At 48.1% G+C, this 20,241-nt stretch overlaps 1 protein-coding gene across 1 annotated transcript; it reads left to right on the plus strand.

The window, feature by feature from the left end:
• The first annotated feature begins 828 nt into the window (after positions 1 to 828).
• On the plus strand, positions 829 to 7,198 carry LOC144166644 (F-box and leucine-rich repeat protein 13-like). The gene is made up of 2 exons (XM_077696180.1): positions 829 to 2,133; positions 6,941 to 7,198. Exons 1-2 carry the CDS (start codon positions 829 to 831, stop codon positions 7,196 to 7,198), a joined length of 1,563 nt encoding a protein of 520 aa, XP_077552306.1.
• The last annotated feature ends 13,043 nt before the right edge of the window (positions 7,199 to 20,241 follow it).

Consider the following 20,241-nt stretch of genomic DNA (forward strand, 5'->3'; position numbering starts at 1 on the left):
CGTCTAGTTGGTTGCTCTGGGAGGAGCAGACCAACACGTATGGCGATGACCCAATTTGTAGGCCAGTTTTCCTCTGTTTTGGGGACGGTAATCTGGGGTAGGGAAACGGGGAGATTAGTAAAAATTTTGACAATCATATTACTGTGACCGGACGATTGAATTTCTGTGGAAGACAAGAGGAGGAGAATAAACATTGATTGAGCGTAAGTGCTGATGGCAGGGCACTCGTCCGGTGGAGGGCATCCTTATTTTGGGATACCCAGGCTGCGACTTGCCGTACAGGCGCTCTTGACCAGTTCTTGCTGGTGTCCAAGGTCCGGATCGACCAGACGAGCCAACCACCGCTCAAAAGTTGGGAAGGGGATTGGGGGTAGGTTTGAAGTTTGTTGGCACTCCCATACCTGGTGGTACAGGGTGCCCGGCGAAGGAATAAACGTCTATTGTATTCGAAATTTAGAGCAACTGCTGCACCCGTAGTACACGTATGAAATAATTGTTGCGTAATGATGGCAGCCATTATTAACTAGACGCTTCTCGAAATGAATTTCAAGTTAAGTTTAATGGAGCACAGTAGATGTTTTAGCCCGGGGCAATACCTGTTGTTAATAGGTGTTGAACTAGTTCATAGCATCATCCTCTTCATCTTCACCATAATCACCATCATCATCCTCATCATCGTCGTCGTCGTTCTCGCTTTGTGCGCAGGTTGGAAGCATGAAGGAACACGCGGGCGGAACGGGAGGTGCAGTTAGAAGTTGGACCGCTAGTCCAGGATTCACACAGGCAAGAGAAGAGGCAGAAAATGCGTCGCATGTACCGCACCACCGTATGTGCCCGCTTAGCCCCGAAATCACAAGGACCATCTTCAGCTATCTGGACGCCAATGAGCGCCTTCGCATGGCCCAGGTCTGTCCCACCTGGGCTGCCATCATCGACGAGACCTGGATGTGGACCGACGACGAAGTGCGGCTGCGGCTGTCTGCGTACACGACTTACTTCAGCCCGCTCCACCAGCGCGGAATCTCCATGGTCAGGGTTGAAGAACTGCAGCTGCCCTTCGGGACGCTTCCGCGGCTGCTCCAGGCGCTGCCAGATATAAAGTCACTCAACCTGTCCTACTGTGTACGCCTCAGTAACGACGTAATTAGAAGGGCGTTTTCGGCAAGCATGTGGACATCACTTGCGGTCCTTAACCTGTCCTGCTGTCCTTATGTGAGCGACATCGGCATGGAATGCGTCACTTCGACACTACCGAATCTAGAACAGCTACACATCAACGGGTGCTATCGCATCAGAAGTCTTAGCATGGCTCTCATCGCTTCGAGGCTTCGGAAGCTCAAGCTGATCGAAATGAACAAGTGCCGGATAGGAAACAAAGGCCTGCGCCTCCTTTCGGGACTTTCCGTTCCGGAAGAACGGCTGGATGAGGAAGCGATGCCAAAACTTGAACACATCAGCATTCGGTCCTCAACCTTCGTGACTCACTCCGGCCTGCTTTTTATAGGCCAGAGGATGCAGCATTTGAAGACCCTAGACATTGCAATGTGCTCAAGTGTGCAGGACCGGGCGATAAGTGAGATAGCACGAATGGCGACATTGAAGCACTTAGACCTCCACGGCTGCAACAAGCTTACAGCACGGAGTATTGAATATCTTTCCACGGGTCCCCTGTCACTGGCCTACCTGGACATCAGTTACTGCCCACAAATCGGTGATGATGCTCTGGAGAAAGTATTTGAAGGGCCGGGTCTTTGGTCACTAACTACTCTTCACATGGCATCCACTTCCATCACCGATTATGGGTTGACAATTGTGGCTCTTACCCTTGAACGCCTTACGACGCTCGATGTGTCTAGCTGTGAGGCTATCTCTGAGAGAGGAATTGAGACCGTGTCCACTCACATAGGAAACTTGCGGTACCTTTACTTACGGTTCTGCAGAAGGCTTCATAACGATTCCTTCATCAACCCGACCTGCATGGCCAACTTGAAGGTAGTGAGTCTCAAAGGCTGCCGGCGAATAGGCTCTCCTGGAATGGAAGCCCTCGCTTCGGGTGGAGTGTTCGCCAACCTTTTGGAACTGGACGTTGGCTTTACAAGCGTCGATGATATTGGACTCAAGTACATTGCACAGGTGATTTTATCTATTATCAACCGTGTATATCCTACGTTTCTTAGAGGAGTTTTTCTGTCCAGTGTCTAGTTGTCGCCCCGTGGTAGGTTAAATTCTGTCGTAAATGGTTTTTTTTTTTAAAGCTTGTGAAACAAAGTTTTAATATCGAAATCTGCATTTCTGTTGAGCAAAAGTTTTGCCAGCAGGTGGTTTGGGGACGACGCTACGCGCTATTTTGGGAAACAGAGTGCAAGGAAAATAAGTGGTGACGCTTGTCGTCCTCTGTATCACAAAATGAAAAAATAACGTTTCTTGAGGGATTGATTAATTGATGAATCAATCAGTCCTGAAGGGCATCCATTACTTACCGACATCAGTCGTCATTTCAAAAAGCCACAGTCGCAGAGCGGCGCGTAGCTGTTGCTCATATGCCGTCTTATTTGCGGAGCGCATCTATGACACGCGTGTAGGACGCGTGATAAAAATAAATTGTTCGGCCTGTCGATAGACAGCCCAGATACTGAGCCCTATGCGCTTTCCACGCTACATGTGTTGTTATGCGTTCGTAATGATCGTGAGGCGTAAATAGTGCTGGCTGGGTACCATAATTTAACCTTGATGATGATGATAATACGTGACATCACATAGAACGGGCGGTTGAAAGTTCTCAACCCTAACATAAATTGAAGAAATAACCATAAAAAATGCGCCCACTGTACATACAGAGTCCGGGACGCGTGAGAACTGAAACCGATAGAGGATAGGAAACGTGAGCGTTCACTGCGCGCTCTCGGCGCAAAAAAAAAAAAAAAAAGCGACCTATCACTCGACAAACTACGGCGGCACTCCGCAATCAACGCGTTCACTGCAAAGCTCACCTTCGTGTTCGCACGATGCCGGCGCGAACGCCAATCGTGAGGCGGTGGTTGCCCCCTCCCCCTCCCCACCGCACTGGGTTGTATGCAGGTGAGCCCCCAGTTGGGCTCAATAATATCCCCAGTGCACTTCCTTTTCCTTTTCACCCGAACCACCTAAGAAGGAGAAAGCTGATACAATAGCGGGGTTCTGATATCCGTTTCGCCAGAATCGAGCTGTCGTTCCAGGAACTTGATTTAACCGCGTTCATCATTGCAGAGTTTATGCTGTGGTTCCATTATGTCTCGTTTCCCAAACGCAAAACTCTTTCTTAGGGATAATAATAACAATTTTTGCTTTCTTTAAGGAATTGATTACAGGTGTGGGCCTGCCCAAGCCAAAAAAAGCTTGTGGAGCCATGTCCGGCAGTTGGCTACACATCATGGACGTGGCGATACGCAAATATTAGTTAATGAAGGAAAAGACAAGAGAAAAATAAATAAAGGAAATAATAAAAAATAATAACAATGAATCCAAACTACAGTTAGTAAATAAAAAAAAGTACTTGAAAATTCATTCGAAGGCATATACGTCAACCACGTAGTTCAACAACAGCGTTGTAAGTTGAGCCTGGCTTCTGAGTGAAAACATTCTTGTATTACAGCGCACTACAAACAGGACACAGGGAAGGACGCAGACACAGCGCTGTATTCTGTATGTAAAACTGTATGTAACTGTATGTAAAACAGTTAGGAGGGAAGAGGGTTAAAAATATAAGGGACATAAAAGTGGGCAACTGCTTAGTACGAATCCTCGGTATGACGAAACGATCACATGAGCGAAGGTCACGTTAAGGTGTGTACAGTGTACAATGTTCGTGTGACCAAAGGTATTTCAACACCACTGTCTGCCTGAACAGCACAGAAAAATGAGGCATGCGTAACAACTCTAAGATATCTAAATGCGACTCATACGATAAACCATACATTGCATACCTCAGTACCGATTTCAATTGGCAGTTGATCTTATTTTCCACAAGGCGGTAGAGAAATAAAAACGGCAAATACCATACCGAAACAGACTGTAAGAAAGAGCAAACGACATTTGTTTACGTACGTTTAACGGGCATAAGACTTTATTGGAAAACACGAGACAAGCAACTTTTCGGTGTTCGTTACATACGTGCGCTGAACGGCTATTCTAAGACATATCGAAATTAAATAATAAACCTAATTATTTTACGATAGACACAAGCGCAACAGGTAAACATACGCGCACTGCACACAAACACTAGTGTGCGAAAAAATGGAACGTGGTGAAGGAAACCTGCAAAAATTCAGAGAACTGTTTAGTAATGCGGAGTATTCTTATGCCGCTTGCCTAGAATGTGAGTGCTTTATCGACAATTTTTTTGTGTTTTAAAATCTTTCCCAACGAATTATCTCCCATTGTACTATTATCATGTTATAGGTGCCACTTCCGCCAAATATGTATTTATGTGCAAATGCAGGGCATTGCACTGTCCTGGCTGTGGGGGTACTCGACAAAGAAGGCTACGTATTAATCATCTTAGATGGAATGTGACCGCTGTGCCTCGACACTGCTACCTCTTGGCGATTTGGTGTTCCTGAAGTTGACTAAGTGGTGCGTCCAAAGACAGGGCATGGATTCCGCACGCACATTTTGTAAACGGGGAAAAATTATATTCACCGGTGTGGTATTCCTTCGTTCCTTATGATAAGCGAAAACATGATTTTTTTTTTCAAAGATCACAGCACCCAGAACCAAAAGCAGCGTGGCTGACACTGACTGAGCAAGCTGCGGAGTCATTCCTCGCAAAGAAAAGATGCATGCGTGACCAAGCATGAATGATTTCATGCTGCGTATTTATTTACTTTATTGATCTCCGGCTGAAATTCAAACTTCCCACGCTGAAGGTACGCGCATGGGCAATGACGTGCTCCCTATAATTGAGAAGTATACGGACTGATTAGAACTCCTGGCGACCTTCAACGTGGACCGCAATAACGACCCGCTGGTATTTGTTTTTCATCTTAATCGTAAGTGTAGAAAGATGTAATTACTGCTTGGAGTGTTGATGAGAACATGAAAAATGTGATTGATGTATTTGTACACAAACCCACGCGCACGCGCACACTGCTCACTGCGAAGATATGACGTCATTGTCTCCCCTAACAGAAGAAGAAGAAAGTTAAGAGAAGCGCGAAAGCTTCCTGCCGTCAAAACTGTGTCAAATTTGCGTCAAAACCTTCTCTAAATGTGCGGCCAACCTACGCTGAAAGTGCATCCAATCGATCCCTAAACCTGCAACGACCCAAATCGCAAACGATCGCCCTGGTTTGCAAACGTTCCAGTGTGACGATTTTTCGAGCACTGAGTAAGCGCATCTACGAACTATCTAAATGCACACCGATATGTGGTTTATGAGATAACGCTATACCATTGTACGCCTTATTTATGATCGATGCATGTATTGTCTCATCTAGAACCATTCCTTTTCGCAATTTTTAAGTAACCACATCCCCAGCTTTCTCGCTCAAAATTCCGACCTCTCAGGAACCTAGCACGAAAACCACTTCAGGAAAGTGATATTTGGGATAATGGAAGAAGTCAACGTGGAGATAAAAACTCTGAAAGTATATTTTAGTATTCTGAATATTTTCTGTGTAATTCTCTGCCAAATCTTACTCCCCATGCATTTGTATGGGATAGTTTCCTTGGCTTTGGAACTTAGTCGCGCAACGTGCTAGACTTGAAACTGTGCACAAAGCAAGTTGTCACCCCCAATATTAGCTGTGCGAACGAACTTTCCATTTCGCTAAATAAATACAGAGTAATCAGTGTTGAAAGAAGTGCCATGAGCGGGAAAGCTGCACATGTTTTGACGTAATGGAAGCCCGGTTTAACGCACGCGCCGTGTGCCCAGAGATCAGAGCTTTTCGGTCGACCAACTGGTCTATGGGGAAGTGCATTAACGTTTTGACAGGACGCCATCGGTCGTACTAAGAAAGCTTTTGTTTTAATAATAAATACAAAGAGGTCTGGACACTCTGCCCGGCCCAACGTCACGTTAATCCCCGGAAAGTGTCCCCTTGGCAGGTTCTATCACGTCCTTAAAGCGGGATTCACACGACGGAGAAACCCTCTCTTTTTGGCCCGCGGGACCCGCTCACGTGACCGGTTTTAGGCTCCGCCCCTCGGTGGGGATAGCTCGCGGTGGCTCCGCGAAAGAAAATGCCTCCGCATGTTTTCGCTCGACGGCGGTGGCCCTCGGCGGGGAATGAAACCTGTTCCTCGGCGCTGTCGTCTGCTAGTGACTCCGCGTAGCTCCGCACGTGTGGATGCGCCGCCAGGCCGGATAATCCGGTCACGTGCTGTTGACGTGACATATCCGTCCGCCTCCGTGAGAGGGTTTCTCCGTCGTGTGAATCCCGCTTAAACAACTGATTGTCGGTTCACTTGCTCGGTGGTTTGTCCAGATCCCCTCATCTCTTCTTTGCTTAAGGCTAACATGGCAGTTTTGACCGCAAAACTTCCGTGGCCTCAAAGTTTTGACCTCAAATGGGGTTAGGCAGGAACTACGAATGTGTTCTGAAAAGAAAGAAGCTTTCTGCTGTTGTGTTCCTCATTATTGTCAACTCGACGAATTTTTTCTCTTTTCCTGCAAGACAACCTCCCCCACCCCCCCCCCTCGATTGGCCGTCCGGCCCCCCAAAATGTCGGCATTATGCATTATGCAACTCTGCCCGCCGCCTCCAAGGATTGCCGACCCCTGCTCTAAAGAGTTTCTCGCTTGCTCAGTGTCCTATCAAAAATAAGTGATTGCAGAAGACCTGTTCTTGCACTGCAAGCTGTTCTTTCGACGCGAGGTAGTTTCAGGCTTGACCAGTTAACGTCTGCAGGCAACAAATCTTTGTTTTCTTGCTCACGTTCACATATTTACTCTTCGCAGGCGGCGATGAAGCTGCGGGTACTGGGTCTCTCCGGATGTGGTGTGAGCGACGAAGGGATTGCGTTGATTTCCCTCAGCCTGCCTTCCCTGCACACGCTCAAGCTCTCTCGCTGCCACCGACTCACCGAGAGAGGCATCGACGCTGCTGCTTGCAACCATCGGAATCTAACGCACATTTCACTCAAGGGCTGCCCTAACATCACAAAGGCTTGGAAGGAAAAGATGGTCGCTCAGAGGCCGAACTTAATACTTACATAAGCCCGACTGCATGGGTCAAGAAAGGCAACGCAATCAATACCACGCCCTAACTGAATCCATTAAAATTTTTCTAATGTTTTTCGCCCAAAGCTTTTATAAATGAGTTCAATAACGACGATGAAATGTTGTGCACGCATAGTATGGGACCGAAAGATTGTAACGGTGTTTCTTAACGATTAGTGAGGCAAAAAGAAATTGGCGAAATTAGCAATCAACCGGGCGAGTGGGTGAAAAGTGTCGTTAACATGCCTTGATAGATACTTGCTCAGCCGACGTAGTCATATTAACTGAAACGTGGCTTTCCAGTAAAGTGGCCAACTGCGAGTTGTTTACTTGCAACAAAGGATACAACGTGTACAGAAGTCACCGATGCGAGCGTATCGGCGGAGGAACCCTGATTGCGGTATCAAATGACCTAGTATCATATTCCATCCCTGTCACCGTCCCAGCCTCTTTAGAATTCGTCTCAGTTGGCATCACTGTGAACCACAGAGACGCAGTGTTCTGCGCATGTTATCGTGCACCTAACGCCGCAGATACCTTTTCTGCTGACCTATTTGACTGTTTGAGCAAAATTTCTATGAGGTATCCTAGCGCTCCAATTTTTCTTTTGGGGGACTTTAATTTTCCCGCAATCTCATGGGAAGACCAGCCTGTAGTAACCAATGGTTCCTCGGAATGTCTGGCATTTCTTGACTTGTGTAACACATTCCATCTGTCACAAATTGTAACAACCCCTACGCGCGTAACCACTTCCTCAGCAAATGTGCTAGACGTAATATTGACTACGGTACCTGATTTTGTCTCTTCCCTAACTGTTTTGCCCGGTTTAAGCGACCACGCGGTTATACACTTCAGCATTCCTTCCGCTCTACCCCGTCCGCCTAAGTGTTACAAAACAATTAGGGACTACAGTAATGCTAATTTTGACGCAATTAACTCGGAGCTTGCGAACTTTGTCGATTCATATTTACCGCAATTCTGGGAGCGTAGCATTGATGATAATTGGTGCTTATTCAAAGATATAGTTAAAAAACTAACAGATAAGTATATCCCACTGCGTCGGTTGGCACAGCACAAGTCACCGTGGTTTAACCCAACGCTTAAACGGCTTCTTAATAAAAAAAAAGCGCATCCTTCGCAGCTACAAGCATTCCAGGTCGAGCAACAGACTATCCTCTTATCTCTCCGCAGCTTCAGAATACAAACGCGCTCTATCAAGCACGAAACAAACGTTTTTTAAGCAAACATTTCCTGATCTATTAAACACTAATCCACGGAAATTTTGGAACGTGATTACCATGCGACGAACCAATGACGTACAATTAAGACTACCCTATGATACACCTGTACCCTCTCACCAATGTTGCACCGTCCTATATAACACTTTCTCCCTGTCGTTTACAGATTCTACACCAACAACATTCCCTTCTTGTTGCACCGTACCGTTTGAACGAATGAATGATATTACAATCGAATCAGAAGGCATTGCTAAACTTATTGGTAAGGCCAAGCTCTCATCCTCCTCCGGTGTCGACGCAATTTACTACAACTTTCTAAAAAGCACTGAAGCATACTCATCCATTATCTCGTCACACATATTCTCACAGTCTTTACGAAGTGGCGCCCTTCCTTCAGACTGGGGTATCGGCAAGGTGGTCCCAGTGCACAAGTCTGGGGATGTTCATGCTCCTTTTAACTACAGACCAATTAGCCTTACTTCTGTTCCGTGTAAACTCCTCGAACATATAATCTATACTAATCTTATCAGTTTCCTCGAATCAAATTTCTTCTTTTCATCATACCAACACGGATTTCGTAAATATCATTCCTGTGAGACCCAATTAATAGCCTTTACCAATGACCTTCTTTCGGCGTTAGATCACTCGTTGCTCATTGACTGCATCTTCATCGATTTTGCGAAAGCTTTTGACACCGTATCCCATCAACTTCTTCTCTTTAAGCTGAGCAAACTTAACCTAGACACGAGCATACTTAAATGGATTGAGTACTTCCTACATAACCGTACCCAATATGTCAGTGTCAATGGTTACCAATCCAACCTTCACCCAGTGACGTCCGGTGTGCCACAGGGGTCAGTTTTAGCCCCTCTTCTGTTTCTCATATATATTAATGATCTTCCTGAATCTGTTTCCTCTTCCATACGGCTCTTCCTTGATGATTGCGTAATATATCGACAAATTACTAACCAATCCGATGTCTCTTGCCTTCAATCTGACCTTAACAACATATCTGCATGGTGTGACCGCTGGATGATGAAACTTAATACTTCCAAGTGCAAATCAATGAGAATTTCACGGAAGACTAATCTTCATGACCCCGCTTATTCTCTGAATGACTTGGCTTTATCCCCCGTCAAGAGTTACAAATACCTTGGTGTCTACATTACTAATGACCTCACCTGGCATACTCACATTCAGCACATAACCAACAATGCCAACCGGATGCTTGGTTTTATTCGTCGAAACTTTTCTCTCGCCCCTACCGCACTAAAATTGTTGCTTTATAAAACGCTAGTGCGGTCAAAAGTAGAATACGCATCATCAGTTTGGGATACACCAACTAACACGCTCATTTCCACACTCGAATCACTCCAGAATCGCGCAGCACGACTTATACTTTCAAATTATTCCCGTTTAGCTAGTGTCACGCAAATGAAATCTTCATGACATCTTCCAGATCTTTCGTCCCGCCGACAACTATCTCGTTTATCACTCTTTCATAAAATTTTTTTATACCAATGCAATCCTAAAAGAAAGTCTTTTCACTCGTCCCAGCTACCTATCATCTCGCATAAACCACGATTTGAAAGTTGGCATACCCCAATGCAGGACTAACCTTTTTTATGATTCTTTTGTACCCAGAACCAGCAGGGACTGGAACCACCTTCCGGCCTCTGTTGTATCAATCACAGATCATTCCACTTTCAAAAACGCACTTCTTGGCTGTATAACTTGAGATTGTTTGCCATTTTCATCCATTTCTTGCTTGTTACTTGATTATTATTATTTTTGTACTTTGTACCCTGTCCTCTCTGTAACGCCTGAATGGCCCTGAGAGTATGTAAATAAATAAATAAATAACATATTCTTGACGACACGGCGACGTTTACACATACAGCCTTTCCGGCATCCGATGTTCGCTGTTTATATATCCCCAACGATTTAGATTGCAACTCGGTAGGGGAGCTCGTGGGTCTCTGCGAGGATTTCTGATGGAACAAGGGAGAGTAAGGCAATTCACGAACTCCCTTGATGAAGCAACGGCCACCACACAGGGTGACCAAACTGGCTACAGGGGGCACCTTTAAAGCATCGCGAAGATTGGATTGGTTTCAAGGGTAAAAAAAATTCAACCACTTTGGCAATTAAAACGCGAAGACTGAGGAAACAGCAGAGCTCGTGGCCTTCACTAGCTTGGATGTTTCACTTGGATGTTTCTATAGCATTAGCATTGAATTTTCCATAGGTTTAAGTTTGTTTATAGAACCTGACTTTTCTATAGCTCTAACTACTCCTTCCTCGGAAGAGAGCACTTCCTTAGCTTTGCCCACCGTATCGGTAGATCAGACACTGATGCCCCCGAGCGCACGCCGCCTCTCATAACTAGAACACCTGTGCTGACGTCATCACTAGGCGCAGCCAGCCCCCGACGCCCCACCCGAACATCTGCGCCACGACGCGCACGCCCCACACGTGGTCGTGGGCTCCTTGCCTCCTCGCTACTCCTCCTCAGGCTCCTTGGCTTAACATTTTCCTGTGCACTTTACCGCTGCGGGTTTTGAGCGACGCTCAGCACGGCTGGAACTCAAGCTTACACAGCTCCGCTGCTAAAAAGTTCGGATAATGGGGTTTAACCCGCCGAAGCTACACCATGGTCAATGAGGCTCACCGTGGCTGAGGGCTTTGGAATTAATTTGGCCACCCGGAGAACTTGAATGTACAGGTCTGCGAACAAATAAGTGGAACACGCTAACGGTCGCCGATTGCATCGCTGCGTCGCGAATACATAGCATATATAGGAGCGTCGTTAGAAACTAAGGAGTGGCGTCTGGGAACCTTCGCACGGCCCCCGTCGCCCTTATATGATACGTTTAATCGCCGCCCTGATGGCGTGTAAGAATGAGCGTGACAGTTTCCAAAGGTTGAGGGCTAGGTCATGTAGTGGTTACATTATCTCTCGCAGCCATCATTTGCGACGGAATCCGCCGCTGTTGGGTTCGCACAAAGCACACACGCTCTGAAACGTGCCCTGTTGCGCTCCATAGAGCTTTCACGGCTGGTACAGTGTTGCCCGTCTATCCGTTATCTCGCAGAGTGCTTTTGGAATACAATACATCACACAACGTCGACAAAATATGCCTGAAGAGCACACCTCAAGCGCGAACCTGTAGAAGAATTACCGGTATGCGAAAAAAATCAATGCTGCTTTTAGGGCTGTTATTTTATGTAGTGGGCCTTCGTCCGCTCCCAACCTACTCTCTCTGTCTGTACGGCAAAAATTTCTTACACATGGACGCTTTATACCTATCCCCCACCATACCAGCTCTGAACTGAGTGACGGCCGTAGCTTGGAAGCGCACAAGGCCACACCAAACAAAACAGTAGCCAGCAGCCTCAAAAGCAGGATTGTTTTTTTTTCTCACAACGATAATTCCCCACGGGTTCGCACTCGGGAAATGTCTCTGCAGACATATTTTGTCGTCGATTTATAATGTATTGCATTGAAAAAGCACGCAGTGAGATAAAGATAGGCAGGCAACACTTTTCCGCTGTTGCGACCGAGTGGGGGCACCCGATCCGACCTCCGGGCCTCCGACATACGTGTGGTAGCGTGTATGATGCGAGCGGCCAGCCGCTGTTGCAGCCGTGAAGAAGTCCAGAGGCCGTAGGCTAACGTAACTGTTTACTTCATAGCGAGAGGTGAGACGAAGCCAAAGAACAATGCCCCGACGAACAAGGTTACAATACAGGACTCTAGCAGAGTGACAGCATGGATTCGCTGCTCTAACAGGAATGGGTTACAGCACTTGGGCAGCTCTATTTATACCCAAAAGCAGTAACGGTCACAACAGCGTTTCCTCCACATTTTGCGCACGCTACGCACTTCACCGATGCAGCGATGGCGTAGAGGTAGAACACCCGCCTCGCGTGCAGAAGGACCGTGGTTCGAATCCCGGTGCCGGACAATTCCCACCGGATTAAAAAAAAAATCCGCGTATTGATGGAATTGCACAAAGGCGCTGGGGTGCGGCCTGACCCCGGCGACCATTGCCGGCAATGCACTCCCTCACCAGAGCAGGATTGGCCACCCTGGTGTAGTAACGGCCACAACCTCCCATGAATACGCCAATTAACCAACGGCCCTCAGTCCCCAGCGGCTGCGAAGCAACTGACCACGGCGGCGGTCAGACCTGTGACGCAGCAGAGGGTGCTAAGAATCCCTGGATCCGGACAGGCCGCCAATGGAATTTGAACCTGGCAACGTTTAACGCGCGAACCTGATCTAGCGAAGCAAGTCTCGAGGTGTTGCTCAAGGAATTAGAGGGCATTAAATGGGATGTAATAGGGCTTAGCGAGGTTAGGGGGGCAGGCGAAGCCCTTACGGTGCTGAAAAATGGACACGTCCTATGTTACCGTGGTCTAGAGAGAGAGAGAGAGAGAAAACTTTATTATGAACAGATGGGTTAAGGAGACGGGGTGGCCACCAGGCTGGTGGCGACTAAAGCAGCTCGTTCAACCAAGAGCTCCTGGGTGGCCAGGTCGGAGCTGCCCAGCGCCTCCTCCCACTGCTCGCTGCTGGTGATTGGGGGGAAAGGGTCTTGAGGGCATTCCCACATGCAACGGGTGAGTGATGCATACGCACCACAAAGGGGACATTCGGGAGAGGGGAATTCTGACGGGCGAATGTGGTGGAGAAGGGATCTCGTTGGGAAGGCTCCCGTTTGAAGGAGTCTCCATGTTCGCACTTTATGTTGTGGAAGGGATGTATGGGATGGTGGGTAGATACGACGGGAGAGACGGTAGTGCTCTGTAATATCGTTAAAAGTGATCAGTTTGTCTCTGGTGGACCTGGCGCCGTGGTGGGGAAAGGGGCTCATGCCGGCCCGGTGTGTAAGCTCTCGGGCCGCCATGTGTGCCGCCTCATTCCCCTGTAGCCCTGCATGGGCAGGGGCCCAGACGAGTTCCACAGAGATAGTGGGTGGATTTTGTTGGAGAATTTGGAGCGCATCCGAGGAGATATTGCCTCGTGCAAAATTTAGAATGGCCAGTTTCGAATCTGAGATTATGATTCTAGGTTGTGGCCGACAAGTAAGAGCCAGAGCGATTGCCATCTCTTCCGCCTTAGCTGGTGAATCAGTGCGGATGGTGATTGCATTAACTGGGGGGGAGTGTGGGTGGTTGATAACTGCCACCGCGTAGGCATTTCGGTGCCTGTATTCTGCGGCATCTGCGTAGACGATATCGGGCCGGATGGGTAGCTGTCGGGCGAGGGCTCGAGCCCTTGAGAGTCGTCGTGGTGCGTTGTAAACCGGATGCATATGCCTGGGCAGAGGCCGAACGATAAGATGCTCTCGGACATCTGTCGGGATGGAACATTCCTCCTGCACCAGGTCTGAGACAGGGATATTCTGCGCCTTAAGTATTTCTCGACCTGGTGGTGAGCGCTCTAGGCGTTCCCGCTGTGAGGAGAGGTGCGCCTCGATGAGCTCCTCAGCAGTATTGTAGACCCCAAGATTATTAAGCCGGGCAGTGGAAGCATGCTGAGGTAGCTGCAGAGCCGCCCTATATGCTTTCCGAATGAGGCAGTTGATTTTAGTTAGCTCCGTTTTGCTAGCGCGAATGTAGGGCAAGGTATAGACGAGCCTACTAATGAAAAATGCCTGTACGAGGCTGAGTCTGTCTTTCTCGCCCAGACCTCGATTTCGATTGGACACCCTTCTGATGAGTGCTATCAGCTGGTCTACTTGGGCACTTAATTGCCTTATGAGTTCCGAATTGGTTCGATTCTGCTGAATAATGAGGCCTAACACCTTGAGTTTTGGTACCTGAGGAACGGGGTGACCTTGTACCAGAATTTCGAACTTAGAGGTTGCAGATGCTGTCTTTTTGGGAGGGAGAATGAGAAGCTCTGATTTCGTGGGAGAGCACACGAGGCCTGCCTTATTAGCCTCAGTTGAGACCACGTCTGCGCCAGCCTGAAGGGTGCTTTCGATGTGCGCGTCGCTACCCCCCGTGACCCAGAGCGTAATGTCGTCAGCATACAAACTAAAACGGAGATTTGGAATCTGTTTCAATTCGTGTGCTAGGCGAAGGAGAGCCAGATTGAAGAGGAGGGGTGAAATAACGGCTCCTTGAGGAGTGCCTCTGTTTGCTAGATTAAATGGACCATCTTCATTGTGACCAATCCGTATTGTTGCGGTACGCGCCGTCAAAAATGCTTTGACGTAGTTATACGTTCTGTGTCCAGGATTAATAGATACCAGGCCAGTAAGGATAGCAACGTGTGTCACTGTGCCGAAGGCCTTTTTTAGGTCTAAGGCCAGCAGTGCTGTAGTGTCTACCTTGCTAGTCGGCTGGATGACCTCGTTCGATAACTGCAGCAAGATATCTTGAGTGGACAGTTTTGGGAGAAACCCTACCATTTCACACGGCAGCGCATTGGTTTGGTTTATATGTTGAGTAATGCGAGCTAATATGATATGCTCGAGCACTTTGCCAACACAGGACGTTAATGAAATCGGCCTCAGGTTTTCTAAGGCGATGAGCTTGCCTGGCTTCGGGATAAAAGAGATTTTTGCTGATTTCCATTCCTTAGGTAGTTCGCCCTTACGCCAATAGTAATTGTAGTAAGCTGTTAAGTCTGCGATAGATGAATCATCCAGATTGCGGAGCATCTTGTTAGTTATGGAATCCGGGCCCGGTGCTGAGCCAGGTCTGATGTTCTGGATAGCATTCCTAACTTCTGCCTCGGTGATGTCCTCATCTAGTGATGGATTTTCTGTGCCACGATAGTCTGGGAGAGTTGTTTGTTCGCCCTCCGGAATATAAATTTTACGAAGCTTATTAATGAGATTTGTCACGGAGCCGGGAGTTTTGTGAATGAGCTTCTGGATGTGATGAAATTGATCTGTCTTATTTTGTAGGGGATTAAGAAGGTGTCGAAGAAGAACCCATGTTTTCTTCATACTGAGTGCTCCTTTTAGTTTATCACAGATATCATGCCATTGTTCTCGAGCTAGTTGCTTCGTGTATTGCTGTATCGTGATTTGTAAATCCGCAATCTTTCGGCGAAGGGTTCTGTTGTGCTTGTTTCGCCTCCACCGTTTTTGCATGCTGCGGTAGGCTTGCCAGAGGTGCTGGAGTCGTGAATCAACCCGGCAGGATGGTATTTCTGCGTCTACTCTGTTGCTGGCTGCATGGGTGTCTTAGATTATCTTTTGGGTCCAAGTCTTTATGTTTGCTGCTGTGTACACATCATCGTTAGCTTGCTGTGTTCTAATTTTGCGGAATTTATCCCAATCTGTAATGTAGGTGTGTTTGGGCGGTGTTACTAGCTGCTGCGCGGTAGTAATCTCGGTCTGAATGATGAAGTGATCACTGCCTAATGTGTGCTCCGTGCATAACCAGTGTGCGTGTGTGATCCCGGCTGTAAGCGTGAGATCTGGTGTAGTGTCACGCTGAACACTAGTGCCTATTCTAGTGGCCGTGTATGGGTCGGATTCAGTTGTGAGGTGGCACTTTTGAATTTGTTCCCACAGCAGTCTGCCCTTTTTAAAGCAAAGCTTTCTACCTCTACCCCCCAAAGGTTCTTTCGCGACCGTTGGTGTCACCAGAAAACTCCAGCGAACAAATAAAAGAATTTACTGGCACCGCCGGGAATCGAACCTGGGACTAATAGACTAACAAAGCGAGAGCACGTTGTCTTACCGATTTAGCTACGAGCCCACGCGAAGACGGGGAAAACAGGTGGTGTACTCACCAAGGACATCTACGGGTTTACCTCCTGCGTTAACGCTGAATGCCACGTGAAAGTGTCACGTGACCACTCACGCCCTTCTAGCAGCCCTGTGCGCACCTTGCTCATGTGCTAAGAGTTACAACAATTAAAGGAAGCTCACACCAATGCATGGCATCTCACTTCTAGTACGCCAGTGTGCTAAAGCCTGTGCCGCCAGCGTTTACGTAAAAAATCACAGCTCCTTGTCGTCCGCCCGCCCGCCAAATCAAGGAATACATTCAAATACTCCTTGATGGCCAGGCCATCACTCCAAGCACGAGCATTAAGGCCCTGGGCCTACTTCCGGCCAACACCAAAAGTGACGTATCCTTTCAGCACCTCGAAAACAGCATTAATCAAATCATACACACGATCAGGCGAGTTGCCACCAAGAAGCGAGGCCCAAAAGAATCCGGTACCTTTCGATTAATTGAAGCTTTTGTCCTCTCTAGAGTCACTTACGTCAACCCCCTGTCTTCTTCTCGACAAGGGAGACATAGAGATGCTTCAAATAATGATTAGAAAGGCGATCGAGCAGGCCATTGGTCTTCTCATGAGTGCGTCCACATAGAGGCTGCTTAGCACGGGGCTCCACAACACGGTGGAAGAGCTGATAGAAGGCCATCTTTCTAACCAGAAGGTCTGACTCAGAACTGCGGTGGGTAACCGCATGCTTCACCAGATTAGCTGGGCAGCCCAGAACGTCACTCCGCTTGACGTACTCCCAGACTCTTCGGGACTAAAACTAAAGATGCTCCGTTTGCGTAGAAATATAAACCCCTTACATGACGAGGGTCGCCGAAAAGCACGGGCCCAAGAGCTAAACACCACCCTCGGTGGGGATCATGCAGTTATCTACACAGACGCCTCCAAACATCGAGGGAAGCAATACGCCATCATCGTGGCTACCTCCAGAACTAACCTCCTTGCGTGTACCTCGCTTAGGACCCAAGAAATGACGGCAGCAGAAGAGGCAGACATCACCTTGGCTCTCACTTAACCAGGGGTTCGGAGGGCAGTCACCGATTCCCAGCAAGCCTACTGAATTGCCAGTCGGGTTCGGTGTCCTGACCTGCACTGCGCGTGCTAAAAAAACCACTCCCCAAACGGTTCCATTCAGCTCATCTGGACACCCCCTCACGCTTCAATGGAGGGCAACAAATACGCCCCCCCCCCCCTTCCCCCCAACAAGCCTGCGCTTCTACCTCCCGTGCTATGGAGCTGCACGAGGACAGTCACCTGCTTGTCACGTTCAGGGAGATAACCCAGCATTATCGCCTTCTGAGACAGACCGTACCTTCGCCTTACTCTGACCTTTCCAGAGAACAACTACCCTACGGCTCATAGAATCCGGGCTCCTTCCCACAGCCTACGCGTCTTCACTTAATGCATCCGAATCGCTACGATGCTGAATGTAAATTTTGCTCAGAAGTATGAACACTCCGCCCCGTAATCGGGGTGTGCGACTTTAGCCCTGAGCATTCTCCTCTCTTTCCGTCAACTACCCAACAAGAGTAATGGGAGATGCTGCTGTCCAGGCCCTCTCTACCTACCCAGCTTCAGCGGGTGGACAGAACACAGCCGCGTGGACTGCATATGGGCCCCACAGAAGAAGGAATCTCTCCCCAGGGCTGCACTCTGGGCCGTTCAGAAATCTGAACAGAAGTATTTCTTCGTCCTCCTCCTCCTTCTCTGCCGCAAATCTCGACGCCTCCGTCGGCGGCTTAGAGACGGAGAAGTCAGATCGTCTAACACTGGGTTGGAGCTTACTTTAATTTCATAAAAAAAGTTTCCACTCTTGTGCTACACGAATACAACTCGACCAAACACCGTTCATGCATCAGGCATTGATTTAACCTTACCAAGAATATCTCTTTGAAGTAATAAATGGTGTCGTTAAGTGCATTTCACTTCTCTCTGGTTTTAGTATTTGTAGAGCGATGTGTGTGAATTTAAGTGATGTCGCATGGGTAATCGTTATGGGTGCCGTTTACAGCTTTGCTTTCCAACCACATTCACGGGGTGGATTGGCGCGATTTTTTTTTTGTAGTGTACGAGTATCCCCAGGCAGTATGGGGGGCATTGAAGTCACCTACTACAATTACTGGATTGCCGTTTGTTTTCCTTTTAACTGCTGCAAAAAGAGAACCGAATCTGTGATGATGGGCTCGCGGGCTGCTGTAGATATTTAGGATGAAATAACTGGGGTCTGTCTTGCAGCGGGGAAATATCCTAACCAGATCGTGTGGGATCTCAAGTTCATCGAGCTGGATAAGCTCTGCCGTAAGATTCCGTTGCACGAGCATGGCTGTAGGGGATGATTTAGAGCCCTGAAGGCCTTTATAGCCGGGCAATTTAACTTCTGTCCCCGCTTCTTGTATGGCGATTATGTCGGGAGCTCTAGTTTGGGATTGAATATGTAGCATTAGGGCATCTCGCTTGCGCTTGTATCCCCGGCAGTTCCACTGCCACACACGTAGCGTATTATTGGCTTTGGTTTGGGTCATGCGTTAACTCAAACATGGGTTGTGGTATTGCTTGAGGGGCTACCGAGACGCCCAAGGCTGTTGCCAGGTCCGCGATGGTTTTGTGCAATTCAGCGCGTATCGACTCTATCGTGGCCTGCATGGTGGCCTGGTTCGTCAGAAGTGTCTGATGAAGGTGAATGTATTCGGCCTTTTGCTCGGCTAGAGCGCTTTGGCATGCTCTTTCAACCGCGACCAGTCTGTCCTCTGTGGGCTCTGGTCCCTCGTCCGACGGCACTGCTGTCTGAATGGCCCTACGTTTGGGAGGAGGGGAGGATGGCTGGGAAGCGAGAGTAGGGGAGGGTTCCGATGACTGATGCGTAGCTTGCTTAAGAACCTTGTTCTCCTGTCTAATTTTTTCGTTTTCTTGGCGCAGCTGGGACAGCGTGGTCTAGAGGACCGAAGAGAACTGGGAGTGGGATTTCTAGTCAATAAAGGCATAGCTGGCAACATAGACGAATACTATAGCATTAACGAAAGGGCAGCAGGTCTTGTAATTAGGCTCAATAAGAGGTACAAGCTCAAGGTGGTGCAGGGCTACGCGCCCACATCCAGCCACGACGACCAAGTTGTGGAACGCTTCTATGAAGATGTGGAATCGGCAATGGCTAAAGTAAAAACACAGTATACCGTAGTTATGGGAGACTTCAATGCTAAAGTAGGCAAGAATCAGGCTGGAGACAAGGCAGCTGGGAACTATGGTCTGGGCTGTAGAAATAGCAGGGGGGACCTACTAGTTGAGTTTGCAGAACGGAATAACCTACGCATTATGAATACCTTCTTCTGTAAACGGGAGAGTCGGAAGTGGACCTGGAGGAGCCCGAATGGGGAGCACAAAAATGAAATAGACCTCATATTATGTGATAACCCTGGCGTCGTGCAGGATGTGGAAGTGCTCGGAAGGGTAAGGTGTAGTGACCACCGCATGATAAGATCTCGAATTAGGCCAGATTTGAGGAGGGACCGCAACAAGCTAGTACGAAAGAAGCCGATAAATGAGCTAACAGTAAGACGTAAAGTAGAAGAATTCTGGATCGCGCTGCAGAACCGATATTCCGCTCTTAACGAGGAAGCCGAGCTTACAACACAGGAAGTCAGCGACAACCTTACACGCATTATCACGGAGTGTGCAGTAGAAGTCGGGGGCCCTATGGCTAGACAGGATACTGGTAAACTTTCACAGGAGACGAAAGATCTAATCAGGAAACGGCAAACCATGAGAATCTCTACCGCAGCTGACAGAATAGAACTAGCGGAGCTCTCGAAGCTGATCAATAAGCGTAAGACAGCTGACATACGGAAGTATAATATGGAGAGGATGGAATACGCTGTAAAGAACGGAGGTAGCCTGAAAGCAGTGAAGATTCGTCTTGGCGTGGGGAAAAATCAGATGTATGCACTTAAGGATAAGCAAGGCAATGTCATCACAAATAGGGATAAAATAGTCACAGTGGCTGAGGAGTTCTATAGGGATCTGTACAGCAGCCGGGACATACA

Source organism: Haemaphysalis longicornis, unplaced genomic scaffold (genome assembly GCF_048455015.1).
Source record: "Haemaphysalis longicornis isolate Haplotype H1 unplaced genomic scaffold, Haemaphysalis longicornis Haplotype H1 scaffold_18, whole genome shotgun sequence".
NCBI lineage: Eukaryota > Metazoa > Arthropoda > Arachnida > Ixodida > Ixodidae > Haemaphysalis > Haemaphysalis longicornis.

What these genes read in the sequence shown, in the direction of transcription:
- LOC144166644 (XM_077696180.1), top strand. Translation starts at nt 829, where the DNA reads ATGTGCCCGCTTAGCCCCGAAATCACAAGGACCATCTTCAGCTATCTG. An exon ending in GACTCAAGTACATTGCACAG is followed by an intron (nt 2,134 to 6,940) that starts GTGATTTTATCT and finishes TACTCTTCGCAG; the next exon opens with GCGGCGATGAAGCTGCGGGT.